The 15812-nt window shown below is 34.9% G+C and overlaps 1 protein-coding gene across 4 annotated transcripts in view; it reads right to left on the minus strand.

Moving 5' to 3' along the window:
- LOC150106691 (putative phosphorylase b kinase regulatory subunit alpha) overlaps nucleotides 1-15812 on the minus strand; it is a 745167-nt gene that overhangs the window by 412094 nt on the left and 317261 nt on the right. For all 4 annotated transcript variants that reach the window (XM_090393281.1, XM_090393285.1, XM_090393284.1 and 1 more), the window contains exon 14: nucleotides 3999-4077. In XM_090393281.1, coding sequence (XP_090249407.1) covers nucleotides 3999-4077 — 79 coding nt within the window. The remainder of the gene's footprint in view (nucleotides 1-3998; nucleotides 4078-15812) is intronic.

A 15812-nucleotide genomic window follows, 5' to 3' on the forward strand; every position in this document is an offset into this window, starting at 1 on the left:
GTCAAATTCACTTACTGAAAGAGAGCACGCAAATAAACTCGAAAAATCGCATTTAGACTGTATTTATACCCACCTGCATTTGCCTGGAAGATATAAGATTTACGGAAGAATAAGGTCAAAGGAAAATTAACAAAAAAGTAAGATTTCAACAAATGTTCTTTGTGAAATTTTCTCCTGATTAAACTTATTTTCTTAGAATTCTGAGACACAAAAGGCTAAACATTTGAGGATTTTGATAATAATCAGAACTTTGATTATAATAATGAATTATTTTTAATTCATTTTAAATGGTGTGTTTTGGGACTGATTTTGATAATGCATTTTAACGAGCACTTAAAGTCAAATTCACTTACTGAAAGAGAGCACGCAAATAAACTCGAAAAATCGCATTTAGACTGTATTTATACCCACCTGCATTTGCCTGGAAGATATAAGATTTACAGAAGAATAAGGTCAAAGGAAAATTAACAAAAAAGTAAGATTTCAACAAATGTTCTTTGTGAAATTTTCTCCTGATTAAACTTATTTTCTTAGAATTCTGAGACACAAAAGGCTAAACATTTGAGGATTTTGATAACAATAATCAGAACTTTGATTATAATAATGAATTATTTTTAATTCATTTTAAATGGTGTGTTTTGGGACTGAGTGATTTTGATAACAATAGCTGATTGATAATATTATTTGCGATCACAATAAGCAGATTCTGCTGTGTGTGTATATATATATATATTACCTTGATATAAAAGTCAAAATGTTGAGGGTTATTTTATCTTAGTTTTAAGTAAAGTAATTGCTCTACCAGAAGTTTGTCATCATAATTAGTATAGAATATTAGACAATAAATTTAGGCAAAAAATAAATATAAAACTTAAATATAGAAAGGATACACAAAAATAACATTTGTAATTTCAGTGATGCAAGAAAAGGAAGACCACAATGCATATGAGAAGATGAACCTCATGTAAAGTAAGTTGCATGCAGCAAAGAAAGGTATTTCCTAAAGTATGAAGTCAGGCACAAAAATATAAAAAGGAAAATATATAATAATCTAATTTCAACAATTTCAAATAATGAAAGAAAAGGAAGAACAAATTTCATGTGAGAACACAAAACCGGAGAAATAACTGGAGCTCAATAGATGAATAATGTACAAAGTCAAATGTTCTAGTTTTCTTCAAGCTGCTCATCCTCAGTGGACTAATAATCATCATCAATTTCCTGATATGTACACCCAAGGGGGTATTCAGTTTACTATGACAGCACTACAAGATAAAGTTTACATTATTATTAATCTCCTATTAATTTTCCTCCAAATCAATCTATTACTTGTGAGCTCTCCAATATTATCATATTTAACATTTCGTGCTTCTAAGCACTTCTAGAGCCTCCATAGCTCAGTCAGTATAGACGAAGCCCTTTGGTCAGAAAGACCTGGATTCGATTCCTGTGCATGACATCCTTTATCCAGAAATCTTTATCTGGTCTCTGGAAAAAACTCTGTATCCCATATGTAGACAGAGTTTTTTTAATCCAGCAACTTGGGTTTTTGTCCCTCAGAACAGACAAACCGCCCCATGAACACATGTGGATTTAAAGTAAAAAAAAAAAACACATTTTTTGCCAGGCTGGTTGGCCGAGTGGTTAGCATATTTGCTCTCCGGCCGAAAGGCTGCGGGTTCAAATCCCGCTGCGGACATAGATGTTTGTGATTGTGAAAATACTAGTGGTGATCGTCAGCGGTAGATGATGTTGGTATAGATGATGAAGTAGTTAGTTCATTGTAGTTGGTGGAATTGAGTGGTGGAGATGGAGAGTTGTAGAGCAGGTGCCATCCCTCAATGAGTCTTTGGACTCCCTGGAGGTATTATGTAATAATAATAATAATATTTTAAAAATTCCCTCATTGGGGGGATCAACCGGTCCTAAGGAATTGATGAGAAAAATTGGGGAATCCTACACGACGATGACAACAACAAGGCACTTCTGACCAAATAAATCCACCTACAACTTGGTCTTCTTGGCATCAAACACCTATATTGTTAACCTTTCTTCACCCATTCTATTTAAGTGGCCATACCACCTTAGATTAGCTCTGCTTATATATTCTTGAATGCTGATAACATCAAGTTCCTTTCTAATAACTTCATTATTAATATGATTCTGCCATTGATGCCAAAGGTTCAGTCCCCTAATTTTTCTCAGAACCCTCATTTCTGTGGTCTCTACTCTTTAATCAAGTGCTTTATTTCTAACCCAACTCTCAGATCCATAACTTAAAACTGGTTTAAACACTGTTTTGTATACTGCTAGTTTGGTGTTTTGGCTAATTTCTCTTATTCCATATAAAATTATTCAGATGGTTACCCCCATACCAGATTTGCTTATTCTGTTGTCTATTTCCATATTAAATAGATTAATAATGTCTCCTAAAAATGGACTAATAATGCCTCCTGTAATGATGAAAAAAAAAGGACAAAAACGATCACAAGCAAGCTTGAGGTCATGAAACCAACTTATTTTTTAATGAGGAGGATGATTTGTAAAAAAGTGTTTTTGCCTCAGTATTATGGAATACTGAGGCAATTACTGTAGTCATTAGCCTCTATATACAAGTAGCCCAGTTGTAATGTTACTTCACATGCAAATTTTTATTTGCTTACACATTTTTTTTTTATAATTAAACTTTAAACAAGGATTAAACTGAGAATTTAATTTCTTGGCATCTTTAATTTATAGTATAACCAAGTGAAAAACTTTCAAACATCTTTCTCTAATACAGAGTATTTTAGGAATAAGGTGTGACACCTTTTGACTACTTGTATATGAAAATGTAACTTCTGCATTACTTCAACTTGGTATCACTTCTGGGTCTGGCTCCCACGGATGAGATCTCAACAGGGTTTTTTTTTACAATACCCACCACCTGTCAGCAATGGGAAGAGAATTTTGATTTTTATAATTAAAGGTTAGAAAGAAACATGGATTGAAAGCAATGTGACATCCAAATGCTTTATAATATTGTACTGTGGAAATTTTATTGTTCAGTCAGGCAATTTTTGTATTTAGAAAGAAGCATTCTAGGAGATATCAAATTTATCACTAGATGGTGTAGACCATCCACATTATGCAATATTCATCAGGGGGAGATAAAATTGTGTCTGTTCTTGCTATGAGAGGTTTTTTAAATAGTTCCATTCTCTTAATTAAATATGGTCTTATAGTCAATTGTAGGGATGACTGGAAAGCAATCCCAGGCAGAGAAGGCCAACTCAAAGCAGTTAACCCAAATGACCACCTGGGTATTGGTCATCTTTGCAGTTTAGTTTCAATTGGTCTTTTGGCTATTCATCTATATGAGATTGGTGAAAAAGGAAAACTGATAGCCTTTGGCAATATGACGATAAAAAGGAGCTGAGGTCTTTTCTCTCCCTCTCTCTCTCATGCTATCTATCTGTTCTTTCTTTCTCCTAATATTATCAGGCTCCCCCCTATACTAACTACTCTAGGCCTATGATGAGCAATCCTTAACTTTTTCACCTCAATAAAGGTCGAAAGTGGTCTGGGTAGTTGCCTTTCCCATATTGCATAGCATTTTATACATGTCCATAAGGATATGTGCATTGCATTATGGGATACTGAGGCAATTAATGTGAAGTCATTAGCTGATTTTTTTTTTTTTTTTTTTTTTTTTTTTTTTTGCATATGCTTGGATAAATAATTTATTTGCAATTAAATGCAGATATTCGCAATATTATTCGTTCTTTGCATTAGAATAACTGAATGCTGATTTTCAAAATAAAATTGCATGATTTTGATTTGTTGCTGAGTTGTGAATGTTTCCATGATTAATTTCCCAAATGCTCTTCAGAAACCGTGAAAAAATAAGATGAAAAAAATTAATAATTAAACAAGTTTTTCACATTTTAAACCCCTTCATGAATTATGGGCCATTCTGTATAACAACTGGATGAACCAAGAAAATGATTATTACTAACCTTGGACAACAACATCTGGCTTCTTCTCTGAGCTTAATCTCCTATTCAGTGGATCTAATTCTCCTGGAGCCAAAAAGCCCTAAAGGAAAGCACACAGCAATAAATGCATTATTAATAAGTATCTTTAAAATGTAAATCACATTACTATAATTTGTATTCAACATTTTCTTCAAACATTTACTCAGGTTTTTTCAGAACAATAAATATCAAGTAGATTGTCATAATTATCATCAAAATCTTGATATATGGAGGCTGTTCAATAAGTTATAAGACTATATTTATACAGAAAACAGATTACCTTTAATCGTCATCATTTACATGGTCTTTTTCAAAGTAACTACCGTGAGACGTGATGCATTTGTCCCAACGTTGCTCCACTTCTTAAATACATGTGAAAGTCCGTTTTTTGAGAGTTCTTTCAAAACTGCCTCCGCAGCTTTTAGACATGCTTTTGTTGCTTTCGAAATGGCAGCCTCTTAGTAATTTCTTGAGCTGAGGAAACAGCCAGAAATTGCACGCCGCGAGAGCAGGACTGTATGGAGGGTATGGTAGGATATCTATGTTGTTCTTCTGCAAAATGTCCACTACACAACCAGCAATATATGGCCTTGCATTATTGTGGTGCAATAAGAAGCCATTCTTCAGCAATGGATGCTTCCTTTTGTTCGTGCTGTATCATTGTCCGTAAAACATCCGCATAGTATGAGCCATTTAGAGTATTCCCGAGTTCTACAGCGTGTTGGTAAACAATGCCTTCGTAGTCAAAAAACATTATGGTCATAACTTTACCAGCCAATTTTACAGTTTTTGCTTTCTTGGGGGTAGGCGAAGACGGATGCTTCCATTCATTGCTTTGTTGTTTCATTGTAGGGTCATAGTGATACAACCAGGTTTCATCTGCTGTAATGATGCATTTTAAGAAGTTGTTGCCTTCTTGTTCCAGTCTTTCTTTCCATTTTGTGCGCACATCCACTCGATGCTGCATTTGCTCCGGTGTCAAGAGTTTGGGAATCTATCGGGCGCAAACACGTTTCAGTCCCAAATGTTCAGCCATGATTGAGTGAACACTTCCCACAGAAATATTCAGGACAACATGCAGCTGGCATACTGTAATTCTGTGATCCTCCTTGATGATAATCGCTGCTGTGTTGATTATTGTCTCTGTGATGGACGCTGAAGGTCTTCCCTCACGTTCAAGATCTTCCACATTTTGCCTTCCTTCCTTAAAAGTTTTATGCCAGCGAAAAACACTTGCCCTCAACATTGCTTCATCGTGGAAAGCTTCACGTATCATGTTAAAAGTGTCCGATGCTGATTTTTGCAAATGCACACAAAATTTAATCGCATAACGCTGTTCCAAGGACGTTTCCATTTTGACGACTGGTCGTGGCTCGTAGGCATGCCGAAACAAGCTTGCATTTAGTCACGTGACGCTCTGGCATATCAGCCCATATACGCCATCTATCAACCTCTTTTGTTAATACAGACAGCAACATTTCTTTATTCCACAGAAATTAATATCGTGATGAGTGGTTTTGCGACAGTAAAATTAGTCTTATTACTTATTGAACAGCCCGCGTACATCAGAATTCTCAATCTGTAGTCTCCAGCCTTTGATCTACTGTTTCATTTCTAACCCAACTCTCAAATCAATAAGTTAATATTGCTTTAAACACTGTCTTGTAAAGCTAATTTTAATGTTTGACTAATTTCTGTCTTATTCCATATAAATTTGATCAGTAGACTCGTCATCATGCCAACTTTGTTTATTCTATTGTCTATTTCCATTACTAGTTTGTCATCTTAATAAAAAATTATGTCTAGAGAGAGCTAAAAAGTTTTACTTGTTCTATAGGTTTTTGATTCAGAATAAAGCTGATATTTTCAATGTTCCTGAATATTTTCATAATCTGTTCATTTTATTACTTTCATGCCAAATCTGTTATAGTAGTTATTTTATTTAGTTAATTAGTCCTGATGATTTGTACTGGATTTATTTAAGAGTTTAACATCATTTTCATATAGTAAATGGCTGAGTTCCAATTCTGATATCAGGCTTAGTGCCACTTTTCCTTTATAATGTGACCCACACAGCTGATAAATATCAGGAGACATAGTGTGACACTATCTCCCCTGATCTTACACTTGACTTTATAGCAAACATTTTCCTCCACCAAATCTAACTTCTCAGTTACAAATGAAATAACATGTAACACTGGATATCAAGAGAGTATTAAGAAGAATAAAAGATAATAGTGTGATAGGAAAGGAAGACAGTCTGTTGCCTAGATATGAGAGTGATGAGATGAGGAAGAGAGTAAGAATTATGAATGATAAGTTAGCAGAAATGTGTGAAGAGAAAGAAGTGCAGTTTGTTAATGTGTGGAATGAGTTTGAAGCAACAAATGAACTGTATAAGAGTGATGAACTGTATTTGAATGGTTCTAGTGTGAGTCCTTTGGAGAAACTACTGTGGAAAGTAGAGAGAGAGAGAGAGAGAGATGAGTGCAGAGAATGAATCTGATGAAATAAGAAGTGATGTGAAAGAGCAAGAGTGTAATAAAGGAGAAAGTGAAATGGTGGATATGAATGAAGAAACGTATAACACAAGTAGGAGAAGGAGAGAACAAGTGTACAACACAAACAGGGAAATGGGGAGAATCAGGTTGGACAGGGAAACACAATTTGAGAAAGGTTGATGCTCCAAGAGGATATGAATGCATGTGTAGATAAAAAGGGAAGAGGATGACCTGGGATTAAGGGAAAACAGTTGGATTTGAAGATGAATAAGGAGAAAAAGAAATGGCTCAAGTTAAGTATTAGGAAATCAAATCTAATAAGTGGTATCAGAGAAACTTGTTATAGATCCAGGAATAAGCCGTTACGTTATGTTTGTTATGTTATACAAATACTAGAGGCGTAAGACACAAGACAAATGAAATGGTTGCATTATTGAGTCTGTTCACCCAAAAATTGTTGGAATAAGTGAGACATGGTGGACGAGGATGATATCCTGACAGGGAAAAGGTATGATGTGTTTCATGAAGATAGAAAGGGTAAAAAGAGAGAAGGACTGCTATTGATGATAGAGAAAGAGTTATGTCATACAACATAGAGATGCAAGAGGGGGAAATAGTGCCAGTGGTTTTGAGGCAGTATAATGTGAGATAGAGGTGAACAGAATGAAATACCTAGTCGGATATTGTTATAGACCAGGTAACGTGGATAATAGTGATCGTGAAATGTATAATCAAATTAGACAAGCAAGTAAGAAAATGGTGATTATTATGGGTGATTTTAACTATGGCAATATAGACGGATGATGAGATAGCAACTAAAAATAAAGAAAATGAGTTTCTTGAGTTTTTGAGGGACAACTACCTCAGATAATATGTAACAGAGGGCACACAAGGATTGAGGATATTGGATTTGATCATCTCATTAGATGATGTTATTATAAATGAGGTGTGAAATCACCCTCCAGGTGGTGAGAGTGACCATGAAGTAATTCATGGTATTCAGATATGTTCCACATATCTTTCCTGACAAGTGAGGACCCCTGTCAGGATAGATATGTGGAACTACAAGGCTGATGATTATGAGAAGCTCAGAAGACAGCTTGTAGGTGTAGCATGGAATGAGGAGTTGGCTGGTAAGGAGATCAATGCTGCTTGAGTGATATTAAAGAACTATCTAGTAGAAGCAATGTCGAAATGTATTCCAATGGTCAGAAGGTTAAATATGATAGGTGTCGAATGGATCAAGAAATTAAGCATGCAATACAGAGGAAAAAGGCATTATGGAGGCAGCATAAGTGGAATGGTAATAATCAATTCCATGAGGATTACAAGAACAGGCAGGGAGGGTGACTTGGTTGGTAAGGGTAGTAAGAGTGAAGTAGGAGCAGCAGTATGTAATGAAGCCAAAAATAATCATAGGGTGTTCTTTCAATATGTAGGAAGCAGAAAGAGAGAATAATTATGGGAGGATGACATTGATTGGAGAAAATGGTATAAGAACAACTGTTCTTATATCATTTTCTGATAATATAGATGAGATATTTAATGAGCAGTTCATAAATGTCTTTTCATTCTTGTGAATGTGACATCATGGAGAGTTTGAGGGTAGTCCATGAGTTGAAGAAGCATAGACTGGACTGTAAGTGGTATATGGGGAATTGAGCAAACTCGATGTTAATAAGGCTGTGAGACTTGATAAAACATCAGCATGTATTTTGAAGGAATATGCTAGTTTGTCGGCATCTGCATTAACATATTTTTTTAATATGAGTCTTACACTAGGTCAAGTTCCAAAGGAGTGGAAGGAAAGCCAGACTTTGATTCTTCATAAGGGAGATGACAGAACTCAAGCATCATATAGGCCTATCTGTGTGTCAGTTATCATGGAGAAGCTGGTGAGAACCAGGATCCAGAATTGGGTTGACTACAGTGGTATTATCCTTGATGGACAACATGGATTAGCTAAAGGGAAGTCATGTTTTAGTAATCTACTTACTTATTACAATAAGGTGACAGCTTCATTGGACAAAGGAGATACACAGTAGTATACTTAGATTTTGCAAAGGCTTTTGATAGGTGACCACATGATAAGTTGATAGTCAAACTAGAGTGAATGGAGTTGGATATTGGACTTGTGCATTGGATTGGAGATTGGCTATCTAATAGGTCAGTAAGCTGTGTATGGGGGGGGGGGGGCATTATTCCAGAAAAGGAAAGTCACTAATGGTGTGTCTCAGGGGTCTGTTTTAGGACCATTGCTGTTTAACCTGTATGTTAATGATATTGGTGAAGATTTGGATTGGGATATTCAGTTGTTTACAGATGAAGCAAAGTTGAGACAAACTATGAAGAGTAGAGAAGATGTTCTGGCCTTATAAAAAAAGTTGAATGGATTGTGTGAGGGCACAGGAGTGGAGTTAGCAGTTCAATGTTGCAAAATGTAAGGTTTTAAAATTTGGGAAACAAAGATGGAATGTAGAATTTACATTTGGTGGAGATATATTGTTGGAGGTGGTGGAAATAAGAGATCTTTGGTGATAGTGGATAAGGATATAAAATAGAGGACATATTGCCAAAATTTTAAGGACACAATGAATTCTGGGAATGATGCTGAGTATGCTGACTTGTAGACGTAAGAAGATTCTTGTTCCACTGTACAAGGCCTTGATTAGGCCACATATGGACTACTGTGCACAGATTTGGTCACCACCTGGTTTTCAAAAGGATGAAGAAATGTTGGAGAAGGTCTCCAGATGTGATAGACTAAGGTAGTTTCTGATGTCTGGAATGTTGAAAATGAGGAATGGTTGAGAAAGTGCAATTTACAGAATCTAGTGGATAGGAGGAGGAGGAAGGACAATATGATAGAGACATACAAGTTGGTAAGGGGTTGTTATAGGATCAATGTTGAAGAGGTTTTTTGATAAACTGGTGGAAGATCAGGGGAGAATAAGAGGTGATCTCAGGAAGGTGTGAACAAGGGAGTGAGAAGCAGGTTTATTGCATGCAGATTTGTGAATGATTGGAATACATTGCCTAAGAGTATGGTGTCATCAGAGAATTTGAATGTGCTTAATGCAAGGTATGACAAGCTGTGTGTTTAACAAATGGACATCCTGGATGAGTCGCTGGCTACATGGGGGTCTTAGGATAATAATCCCCCCTGATTTATGCTCACCTGTAGACCCACACTTCACCATGTAGGCAATGGAAACTAAAACCCTAAGGAATAGATTGGTTAATCCTTATTTAAGGAGTCTCTTATGTCTGTAGATATGTGTGTGTGTGTTCATGGAGCCATTTTGCCTATTTTGTTTAGGAGGGAAAAACCCTCCATCTTCATATGCAACTGGCTAACTCACCATTTGATTGAAAATACATGATAAAGGATCATAATGTCATGGACAGGACTCAAACCTGGGTCTTTCCAACCAAAGGGCTTGTCAAAACTAACTGAGCTATGGAAGCTTCAATAATAATAATAATAAATCAAATACAGATTTTTTTCTAAAAATCGAGATGTAACAGGAAGAATCATCATAAAATATTATTACCAGAATCAATTACGTTTAATATAAATGTCTTTATTTGTAAAATATTCAGCCAAGTTTCCTTAGTCATTATCAATTGAATTATAAGAAAACACAAAAAAAGAGAATAAAAAATCAACTGAAAGCACATGTTATTATGTGCATAGCTGCGAAAGAATAGAAAGAAATCATCTGCACTAACAGAATATCCGAAACACATTATAATCAAATAATTTAGTTAATAAATTATTTTTAAATATAAACAAATAAATAATTACAAATTAAGAAACATGGTGAGTATTAATCAGTAAAACTTCCTAAAATTGAGAACATTTTGCCAATCTAAAAATTTTTGCAAAAATATTGCATGTTATTGTTATAACATAACAATAACTGGCAATAACAATCGTTAATCGCTATTGCCTGTTATTCAGGAAATCAGGGTAAGGAGGGGGTAGCTATAGTATTCAACACTAAATATGATGATAATCTTCTTGAATGGTGGCAATATCAAGTAGAGTGTGGTATGGACTAATATCAGAATGGGGAACTGGACAAAGAATTATTTGTGCTTATGATCCTACAGAAGGTTCTACCACAGGGAGAAATGGAGGAATTTTTTGAGACATTACAGAAGCAGCTGGTTCAATGAAAAAGGAAAAGTTGGTGCTTGTTGGAGATCCGAACAGCAGAGTAGGAAATGATTACCAGACATATAGAAATGTTTTCAGGAAATGTGAAGAAAAGTGCAAAGCTGATAATAATGATAAATGCCTCCTGGATTTCTGTTCAGGACATGGATGTTCCAACATAAAAATGTACTCAAATTCACATGAAGAGAAGATTAAAGAAATAAACATTACTGACTATGTTATAGTTGATAACGATGTTTTCCCACTGGTTCAGAACACAAGAGTATAACAGAGGATTTGAAATAGGAAGCGATTACTACAGCAATCCCTCAATTAATACACCTAATGCATTCTTTAAAACAGGTGCATTAATTCATTAAATTAAGTCAAATTTCTTTCTTGATATTAATTTTTTTTTTTTTTTATAAAAGAATTAGGGCATGTCTCTGAGCCTAGTTAAAGGAAAACTATGAAGCTGAAAGACAATGAAACAAATTCAGAATATAAATTTATTATTCTACTTCTTAACAAAGAATTAAGTTAATGTAGTTTAGCAGCATTCTGTTTCTTTTTTTCATACAATGGAGGGGTATGGCCCTATTGTCGCTTACTCTTCTGTAAATTTTACTGCTCTCTCTTCACTAGGGTCAGCCTCTAAGCACTGCTGCTAAAAAACTTCAGCTGCAGAAAAAATGTTTTCGGTTTGTTTCTGTGAAATCTCTTCAGGCTTGACAATGATTAAATTTTCTTCATATTCTTCAGGATCTTCCCACTGTGCATCTAAATTTAGCAGGTCGGAATCACTCAATTTCTCAGAATGGGATTTAATTAACTTAGATCCATTTGAAAAGCCTCTAAAATCATTTGCACAATGTGGAAGAATGTGCTTCCAAATGGCTTGCATATTGCTAGAAGTAATTTCATACGACTTTGCGACTGCTAAGATTTCTCTGATTTGGCCAGAAAAGTTTTGGAAGGCATTCACTTCCAAACGAAGGCCAGTTTCATGGACATTAAATATTTGTTGTTCCCAATAGCACCCTTCTTACACAATTTTCTTCAAAATCTCTGGATAATTTTGAGGCAACCTCCTTATCTGCACTTGCAGCTTCGCTTGTGATTAGAACATTATGTAGGCTATTTCTCTTTTTTGAGACGTTCAAACCACCCAGCGTGGAATTCTTCTTCTTTTCCATCATTGATAGCCCTTTCTTTCAAGGTTACAAAGAGACTTAATACTTTTGATTTAATAAGGTCAGTGCTTAGTGGGATCCGTTTTTGGTTACAATCTTCGACCCATGTAAAAAGAAGTCTCTTTAATTCAATCATTATAATACTTGGATTTCGAGTGGTCTACATGCCTAATGAACTTGAAGCAGCCTTACGTTTCTATTTGTATTCAGCAGCTTTGCTTAAAATTGTTCTTATAGTTGATTCACCAATTTTTGTGTTCTCGTCCTATCTTTGCTCTGGACTTGTCTTGTTCATTTTTCTTTATTATTTCAAGTTTTTTTTTCCAACGAGATTACTTTTCGAATCATTTTCATACTTCCACTTTTTTGCTCACCAATTCTTTTACTCATGATAAAAGGTTGGGAAAATACTTTAAAAAAATAAGGAAAACAATTGTTATGGAGGCACAAGATATGATCATCAAAATGCTATGTAATTAGCAGAGGACATAAATTTTGGTGGTAAATTTGAAGCAGTGTACATGGAAATAGTGTAGTATGCCATTAAAAAATAACTTTGTAAAACGTTTTTAATCGGTAATTAAATTATTTCATCCTGGTGAGTAAAATTTTTTTTAAATATTTAGCCATAAAAATGTATAAATAGAATATTTTTAAGATCTGTAACATTTCTTTTTAAGATGTATATAGGCACACTAATTGAATTTGGGTATAGAAAAAAAATGATGCACTAATCAGGGGTGAATTAATCAAAGAATTGATGCATTTAGTTTTGAGCAGGATAAAATTGGATTTCATATTGAACAGAAGAGTGTGTAAGAAAGTTTTAAAACAAATCTAGGTTGAGCAGCTTTCAGAGGAGAACTCTAGACTGAATATGCAAAAATCATTGAAGAAAAAAAATGAAAGAATTTGGAAACAAGAACCTAACTTTGGAGATTCAATCGCATATCTCTTGAAGTGTAAGCATTGATTTATTCAGCCAGTACCATGCATGATGATGCATTACATCATGCATAGCGCCTTTTGCAAGAGGAACAGGACTTGCGAATTTTTCTGGTCTAAGCATCCTATGCTAAAGGTTATCAGATATGGAATCTCCTTTACATGATTTGCTTTGCCTTTGTTACCTTTCTATTGATTCTACTAAATCTGATAACTTGACTGATCTGTTTATATCTGTCAGTCAAACACCTACAGTCTAATTACTCTAAAAGCAAGATCTGGAAGAAACTGGAAGAGAAACAGAACTGTTTGCTGTCAATAATGATTGAACACAAATTGTTCACCAAACATCAGAAATAAAGATAATCCTAATCATTCTCCCAACATCCTGAACCTTTTCTTAATCATCTCTCCCTCCAAATATGCCACTGATATTGGCTCTCCACTTGTTAAGTCAGACCATAATCTTCTCTATGTTTTCATTTCTGCTAATCATCCTTCCAGTCAATCTCAGTCTCATATTCTATGGGACAATGGTGAAAACTAGGATGATCTTTGGGATTTCTTGGCCTGATTTCCATAGTCTGATTATTACTTCCTCTCTTCTGACCTTAGCATTTACGCTGATCTAACAACCAAAATTATACTTCTGGAATGAGCACCTTATTCCCACTCCACTCAAAAACTCTCAACTCTTATCTAAGCACTGGTTCTCCAATAAATGTGTCAAAGCATAAAATTAAACTTTGAAAATTAAACACAGCATAAAATCAGTTTACACCAGAGCCATAACAACTGCAAAACATCATAAAAAAATCCAATGCAGACTTTAATGGTCAATGCACTAAACTGCCTTTTCAAACAGCAGTGAAAGCTATTCAAGAAGGCAGTTTCACTCTCTCACACACATCCTGATGGTAAAATGGCAACATATCCAAAAGATAAGACACACCTCTTGGCATCAGTTGTTACTTCTATCTCTTGTTTAGACAACCAAGGCAAATCTCCTGTTACAGTAGAACCCCCTTATCGTGGGTTCGCTATTCACGGTTTCAGTTATCCACAGTCAACCCTGGTCTGAAGATATTAAATGGAAAATTTCAGAAATAAACAATTTATAATTACATCGGAAAAGTGGATATTAGATCCAACATTATTACAAAGTCGAATGTTTGTAGAAACTATGAAAGTTTCATAAGTAGACCAGAGAGTTTACAAGAATACAATCATTTGCATCCCCAAATTGCCTTAGCTACTTAAGTCAAGTTGGTAGTGCAACTCGGGTATGTTGATGATTGTATTCTCATAAGCTCTCTGGTCAACTTACGAAACTTTCATAGTTTATACAAACATTTGGCTTTCAAATAATGTTGGATCTAATATCCACTTTGCCTATGTAGTTTTACATTGCCAAAATAAAGCGGTATGGCTCTTTCTTTTAGTAATAGACAATTCAGCTGATCCAGGAGGTAGTCTAACAACAGGGCAACTCATTACAAAGGTGGAGAAGGCTACAAACAAGCTGAGGTTGCTAAGATTCTATTTACATAACTTTATTACAGTATGTTGTTATAATTGTTCTATTTTATTATTAGTTATTGTTAATCTCTTACTGTGCCTAATTTATAAATTAGACTTTATCATAGATATGTATGTATGTATAGGAAAAAACATAGTATATATAGTCTAATGTTTAAAGGTACCTGTGGCATAACTATAAATAATAAATTACACGATTATCTTTTTCATTAAAGTTAATTACACAGTAATTAACTTTAATGAAATAAAGGTACAACTATTTCATACTGAAATTAACAGTACATCATCAGTGTAGAATAAACAGTTCAAAGGAATGGAATACAAAGTACATAACAGTCGGTGGATTACCAAATAAAATTGTTGCCGCGTGCTAGAAATTAATATTAATAAAATATTATTAAATAATTCTTAAAATCTATTTCTTTGATGGTTACATAAGATAAGAATCTCCCAAACTTTTGGGAGAGAGAGAGAGAGAGAGAGACAATCATTTTGATTCAAATCTGGTAAATGTCAGCTAATGATAGAGGAGCCAATTTGTCTTTTGTTTGCCTTTAATTAATAGAGCACATAAAGTGTGCTCCTCTACCTCCTTTCCTTTTGATAGCGAAAAGTTCTCAGGGAACTTTTCGCTATCAAAAAGTTAATAGAATTTAATGGTTACAGCCCTAATCAAATCCAGCAGATAATTGACTCCTGTGTTCCAATCTCTTATATTTCTGCCATCTCAGAACCAATTGGCAGAATTTTGAATACAAAGTATCATCTCAAAATACAAACTTATTTAACACTGACCATTTACAAACAAACTTACATTATAGCCTACCAGTTTCGGCAGCAAACTGTCTGGCTTTTCAAGGCGTTTACGGAAAGACATAAAAACTAGTAAATGCAAATTGAAAGGAACATAAAAAACATTGTAAACCAACTAGTAGCTAAGATTACATGTTTGCGTGACAAAGAGGACTTATTGTTCTTATTCATTATCACACATGATGTGTTTGTTTTAAACGTGTAATGTGATTACTGGCTTGATTTAGAGAGAGGATCAGGTTTTTCCACAAACTGTTTAGGATTGCACCCTGATTTCTGTTGAGGTTTCTGCCGGTTATTAACACTGTTGTGGCTTCCTTGAATAAACGATGTCTGTAGTCGTCATCCAGATATGGCATGGAGCTGTTTTGCCACTCTATCGTGTGGTTAGACATACAGAAATGATGTGCTAAGCCGGAAGAGATACTTCTGTTGTCGTTTACATCACCAACATGTTCTTTTTGTCTGATTTCTAAACTCCGTGAAGTTTGTCCGATGTAGGCAAGACCACAGGAGCAAGGAATGTAATATACTCCTGGATATTTGTAGAATGGCACCTTATCTTTTTTTTGGGGGGATCCTAAAACTTGTCTGATGCTGGTGGTTGGTTTGAAGACCACTCTGATGTTGTAGGCTCTTAATA

The sequence above is a fragment of the Typopeltis vanoorti genome, chromosome 5 (genome assembly GCF_054136105.1).
Source record: "Typopeltis vanoorti isolate ZY-2024b chromosome 5, IOZ_Tvanoo_1.0, whole genome shotgun sequence".
In the NCBI taxonomy this organism is placed as follows: domain Eukaryota; kingdom Metazoa; phylum Arthropoda; class Arachnida; order Uropygi; family Thelyphonidae; genus Typopeltis; species Typopeltis vanoorti.